The sequence below is a fragment of the Micrasema longulum genome, unplaced genomic scaffold (assembly GCF_059751315.1).
Source record: "Micrasema longulum isolate JH-2025_06_02 unplaced genomic scaffold, ASM5975131v1 h1tg001235l, whole genome shotgun sequence".
Lineage (NCBI taxonomy): Eukaryota > Metazoa > Arthropoda > Insecta > Trichoptera > Brachycentridae > Micrasema > Micrasema longulum.
This window is the reverse complement of record NW_028278422.1, coordinates 97496-117229: the sequence shown is the minus strand read 5'-3', so window position 1 is coordinate 117229 and position 19734 is coordinate 97496. Positions and strand designations below refer to the sequence as shown.

At 32.1% G+C, this 19734-nt stretch overlaps 2 protein-coding genes across 2 annotated transcripts; one reads left to right on the top strand and one right to left on the bottom strand.

Moving 5' to 3' along the window:
• The first annotated feature begins 338 nt into the window (after window positions 1–338).
• On the top strand, window positions 339–7055 carry pyd3 (beta-ureidopropionase pyd3). Its single transcript, XM_088234392.1, has 6 exons — window positions 339–855; window positions 2735–2997; window positions 4156–4250; window positions 4339–4656; window positions 5040–5246; window positions 6057–7055. The coding sequence occupies exons 1-6, from the start codon at window positions 752–754 to the stop codon at window positions 6225–6227; spliced, it is 1158 nt and encodes a 385-aa protein (XP_088090518.1). The 5' UTR covers window positions 339–751; the 3' UTR covers window positions 6228–7055.
• LOC148276348 (cytochrome P450 9e2-like) lies at window positions 6095–19050 on the bottom strand. The gene is made up of 9 exons (XM_088234397.1): window positions 18975–19050; window positions 16259–16422; window positions 15575–15718; window positions 13206–13408; window positions 11463–11664; window positions 10388–10603; window positions 9647–9750; window positions 9325–9493; window positions 6095–8315 (listed from the first exon to the last, which is right to left on the bottom strand). Exons 1-9 carry the CDS (start codon window positions 19007–19009, stop codon window positions 8149–8151), a joined length of 1404 nt encoding a protein of 467 aa, XP_088090523.1. The 5' UTR covers window positions 19010–19050; the 3' UTR covers window positions 6095–8148.
• Between the last annotated feature and the right edge of the window lie 684 nt (window positions 19051–19734).

Genomic DNA, 19734 nt, shown 5'->3' with positions numbered 1-19734 from the left:
TGTATTTTATTTATGATTATTTTATTGATTGTTATAGGTTTTAAAAAAAATCATTTTTGTTCACTTTCTAAAATAAGATTCTACTTTAAAAGCTGTAACATTTTCAAAATATTTTTTAATAATAAAACAGTACATTAGTAAATATTTATGTACATTTTAGCAGTGAATTTATCTCTGAAGAAATAGTTCACGAAGTAAGATTATCCGGACATTAAAAACTAAGGGCCAGTTGTTCGATCATTAGTAGTTAAATTAAATGTTTTGAAAAAGTATTCTCTTTTTAATGCCTTTTTCATGTAAAAAAGATTTTTTAATTATTTACTTATTCAATATTCATCAGTATGATCAACTGGCAATAAAAACATGTATTCGCACAACCTAGGAAAAAGGTTATCTACCCATGTACTACTTAATAATGAAATCAATTTGAACATTGTGTGGAGTTAGTAATTCTCCCACCAACATGCATACATACTTTCCTTTACGCTTATAAACCAACAAGCCATTAATTTCTATTAATACATAGGTGACTTTAGTGAGCTGGAGTTGTATAGGAGCTAAGTTAAAATACTCCAAAATACTGTGTACATTATCTGCAAGATAAGAGTCAACAAACTTGAGGTCAAAATTAAATCTTATCAGGGCTTCTCCAGGCAAATTATAATATATAACAAGATAAGGAAACAATTTGAGGTTATGAATTCAGTGTGAGATCTGTCAAGGGACAAGAGCAAAAGTAAATAGTGGAAAAATGACAGAGAAACGGGAATTATCAAGTATTGAAGATGTTATAAATAAATTTACAGGAGAAGAAAAGAATGAATTGAAACGTATTCTATATGGAAGAAGTGACGAGTAAGTGAAAAAGAAACCACAAAATATAATATAATAGGTATATTGTAGGAACTTGCATACTAATAATCCTCCAAATTTCAAAGTTTATTTATTTGTGAGTGTGGATGGAATAATTTCACACCACGGATAGTTACAATATATATAATAAAGCAATTCCTTGTTTACTGTTATTTCATGTAACTATTATTTTTAGTCCCGTGGTCTTTATTTTATTAAAAAAAATAACAATCTTTATGTTATAAATGTGCTGTGCATTGTGTGTTTGTATACACAAGTTTAAAGCTAGATTTGTAAATTTTCTAGGTAATGTTTCTAGAGGTAATGTTGATCACCTTTAAGTAAAAAAAGAACAATCCATATTTGTCAGTCTAATGCATACCATTATTGACATATTAATAGATAGACCCGCCCAATATATTAAAATATTTTAAAAAGTAGTGACACGAAAACGTACCCATAGTTACTAAATTTGTTTATTTTATTTTTATTTAATTTAATCGCCCTAGCGGGCTTTTACATTATAATAAATACGCAGATATGGTAATTATAAACTACATAGTGATAGTGAGTATAAAATGAAAGAATATGAATTCAATGGAAAGAAATTGAAATAAATAAAACCATAAAAACAATCGGGACTCAAACACAAAATCTTTCACCAAGTCTTTGAATTTGGATATTGAACAGCAAAAGATATCAATAGAGCTAAATTCATTGCCAAGTTGTAGTCTCTGAATATAAAATAATTTATTTATTTTTATTTTGCACCACAACAAGCCAGGAGGCCCAATTACAGTGGTGAATTACATCACAGAACACCCAGGCTTGAGAAAAATCACATTTATTTTTGTGTTCTCACCGGGAATCGAACCAGGAACCTTCCGTGTGTGAGTCAAGCCTCTTGACCTCGGAGGCCGCCTTATTACTATTACTACTAGATTTGTTTATATAAAATAGCGTTTTGTTACTGATAGGTCCGAGTTAAAGGTACGTTAAATGTTACGAGGTTCGTTAAATCAAGGACGTCCAAACAGCCATTTAAAATTTTATACAAAATCATAAAATCACTAACTGTCTGTCTGCTAGATAATGTTTTTAAGTTAAGTTTACACATTAAAGAATTATAGTCAATTTGCTCAAGAGGAATTCATATTATTATATGATAATTATACCAGGGATGCATTCAACGATCATGTATATGCTACCGAAAATTGGAGGATACTGATTTTTGGTACATAAAAAAGTTTGTATTACATTAACAATCAACATTCGTTTTTAGTGGACCCCCATCAGATTATTTTCTTAAATTCCTTATAATTTCAACCCATTTATTTAGTTTTTCTAGATTTTGCTAGTATACGAATATCGTGTCTATTTATTATACGTCATTGAAATTATTGCAAATCTTTTGTATGAACGTTACCTTCCTACATTAATAACATCATTTTTCTCTCCTTTCTCTGTACCTGCTGATGCAAAAGACACTGCATGCAGACACATTTTTTTTAATTAATAATTTTGGCGTGATTCCTACATAATTTAAATAGAAATTAAAAATATTAGATTCTTTATTAACAAATAAAAAAAGTTAGTGGCTTTTCTGTAAAATTGGTTACATGTCACTTTGGAACTTTTTATTTTCCACTGTCAATATTAATTACCACAGGAATATAATTAAAGCAAATTAAAATTTAATTGATTATTTATTGTAGGAAATTTTTAGTTAGTAGCTTTGCTTATTTCTTATCTATCAAGGTTATCTAAACGAAGACTATTATATTAAGATGTAAAATTTCTAAGCCTGTTTCTTGATTTTTTAAACATTTTTTCTTCAGCTGTATATTTATTTTCTCTAATATGCGTATCTATTTGTCTTCAGTCAAAAAATTACTCTCAAATCTGAAACAAATGCGTATGCCACCGAGAGGAATGCGGACATATCTGGCTACTTCTTCACAGCGAGTCCCGAGGAAACCAGACCGCCTAGAATAGTCCGAGTCGGAGCCATTCAGAACACGATAGTACTCCCTACTACGGAGAGTATTGTTAAGCAAAGAGATGCCATTTACCAGAAAATAGGGGCCTTGATAGATATCGCCGGATCGGAGGGAGTTAACATAATTTGCCTTCAGGAAGCGTGGAGTAAGACGATATAAACATTCATTTATTGTCGGTTCGAAGTATGCTTTTACTTTTTCTAGTTACTTTATTAGTCTTTAAAATCTGTATGAAATTACTTTGAAGCACAGACAGTATAAAAATAAATTTCAATTGAATAGGACAAGTTGCATTGATTGGTATATTTATTATATATCTTGATATTTTAGATTTTTTTTTCATTATGTATTTTTGTATAATTTTATTTAGTACGTACTATTATTTGGCATATGATTTATTGCTCCTATTTCTTATATTTCTTTATAGTATTGAGTGAGTTTCTAGAAAACACATCTCAATTATCATTTCAATTATGTTTTTATATATATATTCTTTTTCTGTTGATTTCAATGATACTATTATTTTGTTGATTTTAATGATACCATTATTTTGTATATATATTTATATTTTAAAAATTATTTGTGATTATCTTTTTTGCATTGTATTCTTTGGAATTTTATTATTTATGACATTTACCTTTTTTTTCTAGATTGTTATTCTATGTCATTATAATTTGATCTAATTAATTTTACTATGTATTTTTATTGTTATTTATTGTGGCTTGACACGGGCATAGCCTAAAAAGCCTTAATAAGTTCATTAATATTTAAACTATTGTAATTTTGAATGAATAAATAAATTTGAATTTTGAGATAGACCAATAAACTGCTTACATTAAATTTAATTCAGTGCCGTAAATGAATCCTCCCCACTAAAGAAGCGAAGCCATACCGCGTATATCCCTAAATCCCATAGAGATGAGACATACTCAATTTACATAAATGCAATGCCTCGAATAAGTCGTACGAAACTACGAGTTTAACTGCCACAATTAACTTTGTATAGAGTACAGACGCATACGATAGTAAAAATAGATTTTCTCATATAAATCAACAACACAAAATGAACTGCATTTATTTTTTATCTTTTTTTTACAAAATCGCAAGGTATTTTTCTCTCCAGAACATTTTGTCAAAAAGTTCATCCGCGGTATTGAACTTACATAGACAATAATAGTCACCTATTATATTTTTCTAACCTATTCTATAATATGAATACGTAATATATATACAAATAGTAATGTTAGAACCGATAAGTAAATTTGTCTGCCTATGTAAAGCAATTGTGTTTCTTCTCTAACAGCCATGCCGTTTGCATTCTGTACTCGTGAAAAGCACCCGTGGTGTCAGTTTGCAGAGTCAGCTGAAGATGGTCCTTCTACTAAGTTTCTGAGTGAGGTAATCACGAAACGACTTTATATATTTTGAAAATGTATTTTCATTTTCATTTGGACATTTTCAAAATATTGTTGAATTTCTGTTCTAGTATTGCAAGAAGTACGACATGGTTATAATATCTCCCATACTGGAGCGTGACGAGACTCACGGCGACACCATCTGGAACACGGCTGTCGTGATATCCAACTCGGGCGCGGTCTTGGGCAAACATCGGAAGAACCACATCCCGCGCGTGGGGGACTTCAACGAGTCCACCTACTACATGGAAGGCGACACTGGCCACCCGGTGTTCGCCACCAAGTGGGGTCAACTGGCCGTCAATATCTGCTACGGCCGCCACCACCCCCAGAACTGGATGATGTTCGGACTCAACGGAGCTGAGATTGTCTTCAACCCGTCGGCCACTGTAATGACCTTTCAATTAATCACTTTAGGCGGAGTTCACACGAGAACAATACAATAGGTAGGACAACATTGTCCTATCCCAGCTACGTGAGCCTTAACCGTGCAGGATATGACAATGGGACAATACAGTAGTATAAGTAGCAGCAATAACTATTGTCTTTCTGTCCTGTCTGTGCGTGTTCTCACAAGAACAATGCGATCGCATGTGGTGTTGGTGATAATCCATTGTCCTGCGGAGATTGCCTGCCTGTCTATCTCTATATTGGACAGGACAATATTGTTCGTACGGACTATGATCTTGTTTTATACTTCTCTGGAACTTTATTGTATGACTTAGGCCCTAAAATAAATCTATCTAGTTTTACGAAGAATTGTATTTTGCAGGTAGGAGGACTGAGTGAACCTTTGTGGGGGATCGAAGCTCGCAACGCAGCTATCGCTAACAGCTACTTCACAGTGGCTATAAACCGAGTCGGCTCTGAAGATTTTCCCAATGAATTCACATCGGGAGACGGAGCTCCCGGACATAAGACCTTTGGCCACTTCTACGGATCCTCTTACGTGGCTGCTCCGGATGGTTCTAGAACCCCGGTTAGTATAGTGCAACCAAATTCGATAAAGTGAGAAAATATATTTTGAAATACGAAAGGCAAGATGCTGAATGACAGTGGTGAATTAAAAAATGCACAGGCTTGAGGAAAACCCAATTGAATTATCATCAGGAGTAAAATTCAGAACCCATGTGCATGAGGCGAATGTCTTAGCTGTTTATTTATTTATTTAGTAAACACCCAGAGGGCTCTTACAATATACAGTTAAAAGTACATAAAGCATTATAGAAAATAAAATGAATGAAAGTCATAACTACTATTACACTAAATGTGTAATTAATTCAAATAAAAAGAAAGAAGAAAGAAAAAGTAAATAAAGTGAAGATGAATAGAGAAACATTAAAAAGAGGAAAATTGAGCAACAAAACAGCCTTATATTTATCTCTGGTTAAAATACCCTGAAATACTCATCCTATCAAGAGCTTTGATAGGCTTTACGCCATTTGATTTTTTTAATGAATAAATAAGTATTTAAATTCTGATTATTTATCCAAATATTTAAATTTTCAGGTCGTTTCCTAAAAGTTGTAAATAACTTGCGCTAGTTTTTTTTTATTCATCAGAAATCAATAAGATACACCGTGTTGGGAATCGAACCCGAGACCTCTTCTGCCTGCAAAGCATTACCGATGCATTTGTATAGGAGATTCTGAGAAAAACGTGTTTAAATTTCATTTTCTATTTTTATGCTGTGAAATTCTATCAATACTTAACAGGCAGAAGGTGTTTAATTTTCAAACGAGGAAGCCTACAAACAAATATATTATCAAGAATTTATTGGTTTACTCAGGGACTATCTCGCGTGACTGACGGCTTGCTGATTGCTGAGATGGACCTGAACTTGTGTCGCCAGGTCAAGGACAAGTGGGGCTTCCGCATGACACAGCGGCTCCCTCTATACGCCGATAGTCTCCTCAAGGTCACGCAACACTCCTATCAGCCGCAAATCATAAAGGAATAGAACTACAAGTTTAAAATATTGCACATTTGATTAATTTTTCAGAAATGGCTTTAGGGTCCCCTTTTCATCCTTAATTATATTATTGTATCGGCATTGGAAAGGAAAAAGTTACCAAGTGACATAAGGCGGCTTTACAGAAGAGCCAATCAAAGATTAAAAAAAAATTAATAAAGAATCTCGTGTTTTAAATTTTTATTAAAATTATGTAGGAACGCGAAAATAATAGTTTGTTTGAGATTTTTTTATTGATTTAAAAAAAACACAAAAAAACTTTAATTGACTCTGCTGTAAAGTCGATATATTATTTAATTGTAGAAATACAATCGAGTTATGTATGTTGATTTTTATTGTTTTTACAAAAATATTTAATTGACATTTGTGCATATTCCCTATTTACATTTTATTTTATGATTAACAATAAATATTTAAAAATATTATGTTCCAAGTAAAAATAATTTTTCATAGTGTGTAATCAGGAACTTTGAGTATTGTACAATTAAAATCTATAACCCACTTCCACTGTCCATTAAGTCAATTAGTAATGGGAAAATGTTCAAAAAGGCTATAAAAAAAATTAATAAGTAAAATGGATCGTGTTATTCGGCCAAACCAATTTTGAGATACTTGCTTCACAAGTGTATAGTTTGTTATTATTTTTTGTACATTTTTTACTATGTGAATAATGTATAGATGTACAGAGAGAAATTAAATATGATAAATGTGTAGTGTTTTAAACTGTGGGTAATACTGTTTTAAATTTCTCTATGAATGTTATATATTTTATGTTTATTGTTGCATGTAAAAAAATAAAAAGTATATTTTTATTTATTTTATTTGATTTATTTTACAGAAACATACAGTCAACTATGATTAAATGATATAGTAAAGATAAGGTTTAAAGACAGACAAGTGAACTTTTAAAATAAAAATCATACATATTAAATTACGGTACAATAAAAGGGTGTATTTGTGTGAGTAAGTGTAGAGGTGTGTTTGTGAGTATTTGTGTGGGAGAGGGTGTTCAGGTGTTTGTAAGCGTGAGCATCATTAAAAAGCAGTGGGAGCGTATTGCAGCCAGATAGAATGAGTCTTAATTTATTTAAAAATAAATTAAGGGACATATTAAATACATCAATAGAAAAGAAAAAAAAATGTTTGAGCAAAAACGATAGAGGAAAGAGAGGGTATTGTTAAGTGTCCTCGGCACGGGTTACCCTAAGGTATAAGTAGTACATCCTCCATTCTCTTCAGGATGCATTATTTTCGTTGTTCAATATTGTATACAATGCAAAAAATTAAATAAATAAAATGTATTTTTTCATTATATCATTATAATGCCGTGTATCTCAACTTAGACAGGTTTTAAGGAGAAACAGTAAACTTTTAAAAATGTTCACCGTTTTGGAAAAAAAAGATTTTGAAAATTATATTTTTGGATCAGTAATCATAAGTATTTTTTTATGGACATGGACATAATACAAGAATATCACATACAATATTCCAAAACAAGACTAGGACAATCGAGACTAATAAATCAGGGACTAAAATTATACAATAAACTACCAGACAAAACTAAACAAAAGACTCGGGACAAGCTTTTCAAAAAGCGTAAAAAATATAATTACAACAAAAAATATAATACATTATTATTGTAAAATGAATGTAATAATCCGTAAGGGTTAATAAATAAATTTCAAATAAAAAAATCTAAATCACAAGATGACAGGCACGTAGTTTAAACATAAATTAAATTATAAAAATTGAATGCATATTTTTAATAATGATAATGGATGTTTGATATAAACATTTAATATTATGTACCACCATTTCTCCAAAATGAAAGATTTTAAATTTATATAATTTACGAACATATTTGAGTAAAACGAAAAATAATTTGTTGAATATAGAAAAAAAAAAATTATCATTCTCTTTTCTCTATTCCGATCCACATGCCCTCAGTAGGAACCAAGCTCACCATTTTTTTTGGCATTAAATTAGGGTTTTTTGTCTTGGGACAGCACCGGACACGAAACTTGTGTACTATATGGAATAGTATCATTTTGAGTTCAACAAGGGCAAATCTTCTACCTGCAAAAATTCATAATTTGTAATTATAACACAAAATATTAGACAGGCAAATATAACATGTAAATACATACTTAGTACTCGTCATATAGTCGTTTCCGTGCCTAAATCTAGAACCTGCAAGAACATCATTTTGAGATGTCAATGTTTCAAGTTTACTGCTTGTTTTATAAATTAATTTCAATGCCCTTAATCAGCAATATTAAAGCTTAATATATTGCATCCCCCGTCAAGAGCGCCACAAGTCTAAATGCGTTAAACTGAGAAAAACAACTTTAAAGATTTTGATATTTGCAAGTTTTGACCAAAGTTTTATATAAAACAATATATACTTAATACAATTACAATAAGAACAATTATTTATTAAAAAATATATTTAATTGTTAATTTTGACACTTCATAAATATGTTGTGACTGCCATGTTTCTTATTATGGCAGTCTTGACGAATTATAAAAGATTATAGGTAAATATCATGTTAGAATGCCCCCTGTATGCGGTTATAATGAACTTTTTAATAATGGCTGTTTGTCATAATTCTATTTAAGGTCACGATTAACTTAAAACACATTTTTTTATTTATGATACCCTTGACGGGGAGGTTGCGATACAGTTTATATTCACAATAAATTAAACAATTATTTTAATACCAAGAGGCCGATCCTCAGTCTCAAAGTCTTCATACATTTTTTTATGTTTTTGCCCATAGTTCCCAGTGGTAATAATTTAATTGTACAAATAGAGTTTTTATTGGTTATTGTGGCAAGTGGGGTTTGCACTCTCTGACAAAAAGTTCACATTCTTTTGTTATTTGCACAGAAAAAATAATAACAAATAAAAACACAATTTTTATATAACATTTAATAAGTATAACCTCTGATAAAAAATAAAGATGGTACTGTTTTTTGTTAGTTAGAATATTTTTTGGGATTTTTTTGCATATTCCATGCAAAATGGAAGGGAATTGACATGTTCTCCCATATTGTAAAATAATAATAATAAGTGAAAATTTACCTAGACATTGTCTGGGTCCGACACCAAATGGTAGATATGTAAAAGGCTTAATATTTCCCTTATTCTCTTCAGAGAACCTCTCAGGATCAAACTCTAGAGGGTTGGGAAAGTGTGCGGGGTCCTTGTGAATAGAGCCTACTGGAACAAAGATTATCTCTCCGGTTTGAACCTGGATATAAAATAAACGGATGAGTATTAACAACCGGGAGAACGATGAAGGAGCACACACGGAATAAGGCTCGTTCTCCACATTTGCAAATGTAACCTTTAAATTTAATTATTTATTTTTACAGACCGGAATACATTTAATTAGACTACATACCTTATATTTTGTAGCAGTTAAATTATTTGGTGCAGTTGGAAGAGTATATGGTTTAACACAGATTCTGTCAATTCCTGGTAGAGTTGGGTAAAGTCTTAAACATTCTAAAAAAAAATTACCTATGAACTTTATTATCGGCTGTAACAAATCTTTATTTTTTGGTCACAACTAAAGTACAATAACTTTTCTACTGACAGATTACGCCTCTTGAAATTTAGAACAAACATTGGTACATTGGTTTGATGACAAAATATTTAAGTAAAATTTGTTATCATAATTTAAAGATAATGAATTAAACAGAAAAGTTGTTAAATAAAACTTAAATTTTGGTTTTTAAAAAGAAATAAAAGTATTTGTGTTCTTAAATTCTATCAATAATTTATTACGAGGTAGAAATATTATTTTTCCAAATGAGTTTTTATATCAAATGGAATAATATTCCCTAGCTGGAACATACACTACTTTTTTTTTTGCACTACAACAGACCAGGAGGCCTAATAAAAGTGGTGAATTACAACGCAGAACACCCAGGCTTGAGAAAAATCACAATAATTTTTTGTGTTCTTAACCTCTACTGATAATTCATCCCTTCATAGGACAAGGATCCAACTTGGAAAGGCGAGAGTTGGCTGCTTATAGGAGATGCAAGAAGCCATCTGTGAACACTATATTTATACTCGGACTAGAAAGCAGACAGTTGTATGTTATTGTATCTTTTATAAGATGCAAAGAATGACCCACCCGATAAGAACATGTCCATAAACTTGAGTTCATTAAGTGTTTCATAATTGAAATCTTCTTTCCGTGTGACGTTCATTATTTCAGTATACAGCCTCTGTTGGATATCTTGTCGTGTGGCGAGTTCGTACATTGCGTACGCCGTCAGAGTGGAGATGCTCTCGAACCCGGCGAGGAAGAATATCAGGGCTTGTGCGGTGAGCTCGTCATTTGTCCAATCTAAAAGGGAATTAAATTATACTATAATTTAGTGAAATTGTCATAAAGAGTTATTAATTTTAGTAAATATTTCTCAGATAAGTTATCATTAAGAGTTTCGTAGGTACAGAATAAACAACATAATAAACAACTTCATATCCCTATCTGCCCCCGATGGTGCATAGTACACTAAATGCAGCCTATCTCGATCATCTGTTACATAAAGGTAAGGTGATCAGTCCCGTGTAAAACTGCTCTTTAAGCAAACATTTTGAATCAATCCTGGGACCTCAAACATTATCGAACGCGCCAACCACCACATTGTTTACCGGAGAGTAGCCATTGAGTCAAAAACTAATTCTTACACAGATCTGTATTCTTTATCTGTCCAGACTCGGATAAAAAAGAAAAATTAAAAAAAATCTTTTATTTTTCCAAAGATAATAAAGTAATGAAAAAAAGTTAGGTTTAAAATTATTCTTATATATCATCTATTCAATTTGGAACTATCCTAAACATCAAAACATAAAATGTGCAGGAGAGCAATTTTTTCAAATTCACAAATGGTACGTTCCAGAGTATTGTAAACACCATATTATTGTAAAATTGTTAAAAGCGAGAAAATTCTGCGAAGAATACAAAGTATAATAATTGCCTTTCAAGAGTATTCTAGGGGTTTAGAAATGTTTAGATGCATGATTTTGGTGTTTAGAATAAACGGAAACTATTGAATAACTTTAAAAGTACCGTATTTTTGACATTTAAGATTATACAGAAAGGACGTAGAATCGCATATTGTTAAAAAAGCATTATCAAATATTTCCATTTAGGATAGTTCAGAATCGAGTACAGGATATACAAAAACTCATCTGATATTTACGTCTTTTAATGGTGTAATCATTTAGTGACTCATCTCCGTCCAACACTTCTTGGTCCGTGAGCGATCCTTTCTTGGCTTCAATAAGGAGATGGATCAAATCTAATCGTTTGATGTTTTTATCTTCTCGTTTTTGGATAGTCGTTTTTATAAGTTCACTGAAATACTTTCCAACACCTCTCTCGATTAAACTAATGTCGAAAAACTAAAAAAAATAATATGATATGACAATAATTTATTGAATCTAAGGATATTGGCATCTTATAATAGGCTGTATTGCTGCTTTTAAGGAAAAACTCACTAAGGAAAATGGCTAAGAACAAGTATTTTATAAAAAAGCGCTCATTTTAAATGCATAAACGTTAGGAATATTTTGAGTAAATAAAACACTTTGAATGTCTTTTTTTCATAGATAATTATATGTAGTCTGTCAAAAAACAGTTCGAAATAGCCCTGGGCTGGTGTTCTTATAGGTTTTCTTTTATGTTAGTCCTTAAATACAGTCGTGACCTTGTCATAATCAATCAAAGGGGTCTTTTAGTAGTACCATAAAATTTCAAAAATCAAAGTTGATAATCATAAAATTATTCAGCTTTTCTAAATTAGTGTTGAAAAAATTAGCGTAATTAAGTACGACAGAATATGTAATCTCGAGACAGGTTGCAGGAAGTGATTGGACGTGGTTGGCTCAGGGTAGAGATCTAAGGGGGAGGCCTGTGTTAACCATTGGACACGAGAGGGCGGTTCTTGGACCTCTCGATCAGAGTTTGTGCCTCTATCCACAGCACTAAAAACTACAAAATATCAAAATCTGTACAAAACACCATACCTCATTTTCACAAAAAGCCTCTTTATTAGTAAAAAAGTTGTTTTTTTTAAATTTTAATGCAATTTTTTTTTAATTTAAGGAAAATTTTGTTAATTTCATGTGTTGACCAATAACTCTTGTTTTAATGGAGTAATAAAATTTAATCTGTTTAATTGGCGATATTGAAAGATCAAAGATTGCGAGAAAAATATATGTTAATGGCTTTTAAAAGCCATAATTAAAAAACGTTATACTTTATGCATTTAAGCACTGAAAATTAAGAAAAAAAAGGTAATCATTTTTACACATATTTTTTTAAAAATGGAAATTAACTAGGGCATTTTTTAACAAAACTCATAAATTACTTTTGCAAGAAAAATAAGGATAAAATAGTCATAGAGAGGGTTCGAACCTTGGACTTATGATCAATGGGATAATTGTTTTTCTTCTTCTTTAACTCATCTGCTTCTAAGTGGAGCATGTGGACATCACCAGACGCCTCCGGGAGACCCTTACGCCAGCCAGCACTCTTGCCCCCTTGTCAATTCCGTGTCTCTAAGTTCCACCAAATAATGGCATAGTGGGAGCACACAGGCGTGAAGATAAGTTAACTCGGGTTAAGGCTCTACTGATGCACCCCCACCCTCGAGACGCTCGTTATAGGAGGCTGCTGCATCCATTCTTGAATTTCAACGTCGGTAATGAAATCGAATCTCCTTATACCTAATAGTACTCTCAAAGCGCTTACTCTCAAAACTCAGAAGTGTTCTGTTTTGAGTTTTGGTAAGGTGCCAGGATTCGCACCCATTTAGGAGTACCGGCATTATACAAGAGATTAATCAGCATTTTGTTTTGACCGAGTATAGACTAAAGTTCCAGACAGCAAGCATCCTTGCACTCCTACTTCAATACTTCCTGAATAATTGCGTAATGTTTACCTTCATGAGTCCAGGGAAGTGGGTGTACATTGTGTATTTAAAGAAAAATTTGTAGTCCAGATCTGTTAGTCGCCTTCCCATTTTATAGAATCTATTTTCAGAGTCCCGTAATGAGTCTAATTTGAGACCAAAAGCGCAGGAGGCTATTACATTATTAGCAAACTTTGCAAATACATCTTTCGTTTCAATTTCCAGCAATTCATCTGTAAAAAAATTAAACATCTTAAAAATTACTAAATTTTATGGCAGAAGTTTGATGGTCCAGTTATTTATATTTTTTATTACGCTGCCATTGTGGCTTGGTCCAAGAACTGTTCTCGGAACAGAGAATTCCGGAAAAATATATTATAGCGATCTCACTAAGAATTAAATCTGAAAATAATTGACATTTAAAAGTTAAAAAAAACATTATTTATAAAGCAGACTGTTTTTTGAGGCCAACATTCAAGACTTTTGCAGTTCATAATTTAGTACTGTGTCGGACACAAATTAATATTTATTTTTTATTTACTCTATATTTTTTATGTTCATTTAATGATGATTTTTATAAGATAATAGTTGCAAAATATAATCCAATTAGAATCGAGTTGATACCCAAATTCGTAATTTTAGGAAATCTATTTTAGTATATTTGTTATATAATATTTGAATTTAATTCCGATATTTAAAGGTTCGACGCACTCCGATCATATTAGTTCAAATTTGGTAAATTTAGAAACATTATCTGTTGCACATGTCATTTATTTTAGAATTTTAGGAATAAATTTTAATTTTCACCCGTTATTTTGAATTTTCCAAAAGAGTCAGCGGAGAGTCGAGCTATTTACGTATTTAATATAGATTTTTTTTCCTACTTTTTTATGTTTTTCATGTAAAATCAGGTTAAGAACTCGAATCCACGAGGATTGGCAGTTTCCGCGGCGGAATCGGGCCCTAGGGGCGTCTGCAATCGTTCTTGGAAAATTCGCTCGGCTGGGTTCAAACCCGCGAAAGTTTAAATCTGACGGGCGCGAGAAAAACCGGACGCACCCGGGGGCCGATCTCGCTGCGGTCTTCACCAATCATCATATTTTATAAATTTCAATTCGGCATAAAAAATGCATACTTTTTGAACGTTTAATTTTCCATACATTTTGAACGAGCCGTATCAAATGTACCCGACTCAGGTATCTCGACTTTGAACGACCGTATTAAATTCCACTTTTAATGTATCTACCTGGAATTTGCTCTATACGGTCGGGCCCGGCGAGCTCTATCTGAGGAAATTGAGACGCTTTAGATTTTTGTACATACTTGATTTTACACGAATTAATTCCGTAAATTTTATAACTTTTATGCTCGTAAAATCAAATCCATGTAAATCCAGTCCCCCGGGCCAGCCCTTTATAGCCCCAGTTGGCCGGGGACTGGACTTGTTAATCCAATATAACATTTTATATATTTATGAACATTTCAATATTTGATGTGATCTTAAATGAGATGAAACAAAAAGCAAAAAACTTTTGAAATGTACACTTTTTCGTGACCGACTGCGGCACGGTGCGAATCGTTTGATTATTATCAAATCATGTAAAACTTGAAACAATAAATATTCAACAATGTTTTGAGTATGTCCAAATGTTTGCAGACAGGCTGGATTTCCACCATAGGAAGTTATTCAGATCTAAATTTGTTGCAACAGAGAGGGAAAACATTTTTGAGAAGAGAATATGGAACTCTAGGCAAAGTCTAGGCATGATAAAGGTTTCAGCTCTTTTACTTCACAAAAGTCAACAGATGGAAGAGTTGAGGAAATGTGGATGTTTAAACATGGGCAGAATGGTAAATGTTACACAGTGTGTAAAGTGGTCACTTAAACTAGTCAGTGACAGGTCATAAGCCCTGTAAATGCCTAGACTTCCATATTCCCTTCTCAATAATATTGATGAACATGACATAAAAATATCAATTTTATGCATAATAAAATTTCTTTATTTTTTAAGTTCAACGTTCATGAATTAAATTACTCTTATGAAATGACCCTTTACTTATCTACTCTGTTGAGTCAATATTTTTTTCCGCGTGTAAAATAAGATTTTAGAAAAATATACAAATTGCTTTTTTTTTATATATAATTATTTTACATTTGTGTTATGATTATATTTTTCACGATCTGGCAACATTACGCGGCGACTTCACGCATGTGCGTGGTGAAAGTGGGTTTTTTTTACACAGTCCGATGTATTCAAATACGCTCCTTCTGGGCTATTCTAAATTCTATGATTGAAATATAAGTTTGAGGATAGAAGTAAGAGAGATTTGATAAGAATCGGCCGAAATTAAAAAATATCTATGCCAAACGTTACCTACCAATGGTTTAATATACAAACCTTGAGTTTCTAGTGCATTTATTTTATGTTGAAGATAATCCACAAGTTCCTCGCAACATTCCTTCATAAATGGAAGCATCGCTTTTATTTTTGATGTTGTAAACGCGGGGCTCATTGTCATTCTCATGTCTTTCCATTTTTGACCTACGGATTCAAATGTAAAAAATCAAGCAAAACACTGTAATTTAATGTGAGAGCTTATATTTCCCCGTAAATCTTAAAAAATAGCATTGAAAGATCTAGAAATATTCGAGGTGGAAATTGATGAAAATTCTCGGTAATTCACAAAAATATCAATATATGGCATTCCAACACTCATAAATGGAGTAAAATAAGAAATATTGTACATGACTTCTAAAATTCTGAAGATGTGGATGTTCGAACACGTATAGAATCGTGAATGTTGTCTAGTGGTAATGTGAATATTTAAACCAACTACTAAAAAGTTAATATTTGTGAGTGTAATTGTTACCGACACAGTCTGTCAAAAGAAAAGAAAACAGTTCAGAAAAATTCGGAACTAAAATAGATTTTTATGTTGGCAATACCAAATTGCAGGTGGATTTTTTATATTGGTAATGCCAAGGCCACGACATTCTAATTCAGTACTGATGATTTTAAATTGTTGCCATAAGAACACACCAGTGTCCTCAACTAATTGCTACTACTTTTTGACTTTCATACCTTTTAATGAAAACAGCATATTTGCAAATAGAGGATCAACATGTGGACAAAGGTTGTTTCTGTGATCCAGAAAATGTTCAAAGTCCTTTACACCAATTTGCTTTATCAGTCCCGGGTCTCGAATCCACAATCCTGGAGTCCGGAACTCAAAATACCCAAAATATCTGCAAACAAAAAAAGAATATAGAGAACTTGCTGGTAACAAGTCGGCTATCGCCAAATTTTACGTACTAAAAAAATGGGCCCATCTATCTTTAGGCCCTATGGGCCTTATCTGGCGGAATATTTATGGTTTTTTCACCCCTTTAAAATATTTCTTTGTCATTTTAGTAAATTTGCACTTAAAGCTTATTAGTTTCAAGTGCAAAATTTACTAAAATGAAATTGCAATAGCAAAAGAGAGGGAAAGCGTGCCAAAATAATATTATTAATATTTAAAGCATTAACTTTGTGGCCAAACATTTGACGAAATGTTAATAAATATTGGTATTTAACCACTACCGATTTTTTTATGTCTATATACCATTTAAACCAACACGTAAAACAAAGTTAATGCTTTAAATATTAATAATATTTTTTCAGAGAGTACGGCCTTATAATCCGACATTATAAAAAACAACAATTAAGTATAAAATCACATTCCTTAATATTTATTTTTATCAATCTTGGCTTTAAAAATATTTTCAAAACCTAATTAGCGCATGTAAATTAGAGTGGGCCAATGATGTATGAAGTTTTTTATATTTTTTTAGACATCAAAGTGAAATGGGTCTAAAAAGTTGCATTTTGGATCACATTGAACGTAAACATTATTTAAAAAAATATTCCATACTACTTTTGGCCCTCAACCGAGGTTTGAAGTTTATCACTGTCTGAACATTTTGTTAATTATCTATATTGATAAAAATATTTTTATGTTAGTAAAGATATAACTTAATCACATTACAAATTCGAACACGTTTTTAAACTACCGAAATGCAAAAAGTTTACACTCCACAGAACTGATTCCATTGAGCGCCTGGCAATGCTACCCATTTATCACAGAACAAAGTGCAACTCACGCCCTTAGATGCTTATTTAATAAGGTGCACGTTATAAAATTTATTGAACTGATTTTCTTACTTAAATACGAAATGACAGCCGGTTTAGAGCAACAAATCGACTTTCTCGAAAACTAGTTTTTTTTTTTTTTTTTGATATTATTTGCATTCCGAGTAATCCAAACGGCAACTTTTTAGACCCCTTTCATTTAAATTCGGAAAAAAATGTCGGCCTACCCTAATGTACATGTAAGGGTTGCTTATTTATATGCGTGTTGTGTTGGTTTTATATTTTTGTGCAACAACTATGGTAAAGGTGTATAGTGGGTTTTGTATTTTGGTTTAATCGGTGTCCTGACGAAACCGGTAGATATAGAAAAGTCGGTAAGTGGTTATGTAGAAATATTTAATGAAATCATGTCAACAATAAGTTTAAACCGCTGTCATGCAAAGTTAAAAAATCACATGCGTGCATTTTTTCATTGGGACGAGATAAAAAGTATGAAAAATAATGCGATATTATTTATACAGAAAAAGATGTAATATAATAAACAAATAACAGGATATTAAAAGGTTTCCATGTTATCCGCCTGCTTACCATATTTTTAGGTGTCTATATGTCAGGGTCTAACATGTAAATAAACTTGGGGTCCTTAACCGTAAAATGCCTCTACGAGGTATCCTTAAAAATGGTAATCTTTGTTGCACTTTTTTGGGTTCCAAGAAGTTAATTAAAACCGCCTTGACGTAAAGCCGTCTGACAACAAAGACTCGAATCTGAGAATTATTTTTAGCATTTAGTTAATTATTATTATTATTATGGATAACTTATACAGCACCATTTTCGTAATATAATACCTCAAGGGCGCTTTACAAAGTAATTATATAAATACATAAATTTAATTTAAACTTTTTAATTTAAGAAAAATAATGTACTTTGTCACCACATGCTAAGAATTTATTCAAATGATTTAGAGAACAAGTGGGTTTTAAGTTTCTTCCGAAACATCACTTCACTCTCACAGTTTCGGACCTCTGCTGGGAGAGCATTCCATGCCGTAGGGCCTGCGACCGCAAATGCGCGTTCGCCGAATTTAGTGCGCTGTTTGCGTAGATGAATAATAACTTTTCCTTTCGACGCAGATGTAGCTGATCAAGCGTAAGGCGTCTGTCAGCTAGTTCATCTGGAACGCAGAGTTCCCTTAGATATTCTGGAGCAGAGTTGTGCAGTGACTTATACATAAGCCGACAGAGTTTGTATTCCACCCTCTGTGGAAAACGTGGCCAGTGTGATTCCCGAAGTAGTGGAGTGATATGACTAAACTTAGAGATTCCAAAATTATGTCTCGCTGCGGCATTCAATACAGACTCTACAGCCTACGCGAGTCATTATTATATATTTAGTATAGGAGAGAGCGGTATTGTATTAATAACATATAGATAAAATATTTTTTATCGAATTTGTCCTGGGTATCGGCAAATTGAATGTAGATCGGCGTCGTGTCCTGTTGGGCGCAAGATATTCTAAAGAACATTATTATTAAAATTATCTCAACAAAAAGCTCGTAGAGTTGAAACTTTTAATGCAAAGATTTTACCATTTTGTCAAATGATTCACATCAGCTGCAACGGGCTCATATCGTAACTTCTATTTGATGAATATTTTGAGTACTCACTTCTCCCCGGGGAACGCCCCGTATGTGTCCTCCATGATTTGGACCAAGTGTTTTCCGAAGAAAATTCTCCCGACATTTCCAATAATAGGCCAAGGTGTTAAGTTTTTCACGCCATAATTATTAAATCGACTAAATGTCGACGTCCCGTATACGTAGCAACATAACAAAACTGAAGATAGTATAATTAAAACAATTGTGAATAGTGAAAACACCATCGCGATCCTAATTACTTTTCTAAAAGTAGAAATTACAAGTGATATCGCTTAGTGATGACTCTTCTATGGCAAAATATATTAAAAACCGTGTTAATTGTGAGCTCTGAAAGGTCTGTTTCAGACGGATCGTACAAATAAATACACAGTACCGTAAAGCATACAACTTGTGACGGTTTTCAACTCAACTAACTATTTTTTTAATAGATTTAATATTACGCTTTCAAATTTTAACACAAACTTGAGTCTATGTTTCTGGTTACAGAAGCATACCACATGTGTGGACATATTAATATCCTTCAATTCCTTTTTTATTTTTTTGTTGTGGTCCCAATTTACCTGCAAATGTTGCTAACATGAGACACAATAAAAAAGCCGTAGTTTCCCGTGTAGCATTTTACTGCTTTAACCATAGACAATAAAAAATAAAAATTCTGTTTCCACGAATAATATTGTAAATATGTAGTACACAATTAGAGCTTTTAAAAACATAATATAATTTGAAACGCTCACGTCATCAAATAAATTTAAAAATCCAGGTATTTTTT

Excerpts from the sequence above, each read along its gene's own strand:
- pyd3 (XM_088234392.1), top strand. The coding sequence starts at position 752 with ATGACAGAGAAACGGGAATTATCAAGTATTGAAGATGTTATAAATAAA. Across the intron at positions 4,251-4,338 it reads CTACTAAGTTTCTGAGTGAG|TATTGCAAGAAGTACGACAT; the intron begins GTAATCACGAAA and ends TTTCTGTTCTAG. Across the intron at positions 4,657-5,039 it reads TCTTCAACCCGTCGGCCACT|GTAGGAGGACTGAGTGAACC; the intron begins GTAATGACCTTT and ends TGTATTTTGCAG.
- LOC148276348 (XM_088234397.1), bottom strand. The coding sequence starts at position 19,009 with ATGGAGGACACATACGGGGCGTTCCCCGGGGAGAA. Across the intron at positions 10,604-11,462 it reads TGATTACACCATTAAAAGAC|ATTGGACAAATGACGAGCTC; the intron begins GTAAATATCAGA and ends ATTCCCTTTTAG. Across the intron at positions 9,751-10,387 it reads TATGGACATGTTCTTATCGG|AATGTTTAAGACTTTACCCA; the intron begins GTGGGTCATTCT and ends ATTTTTTTTTAG.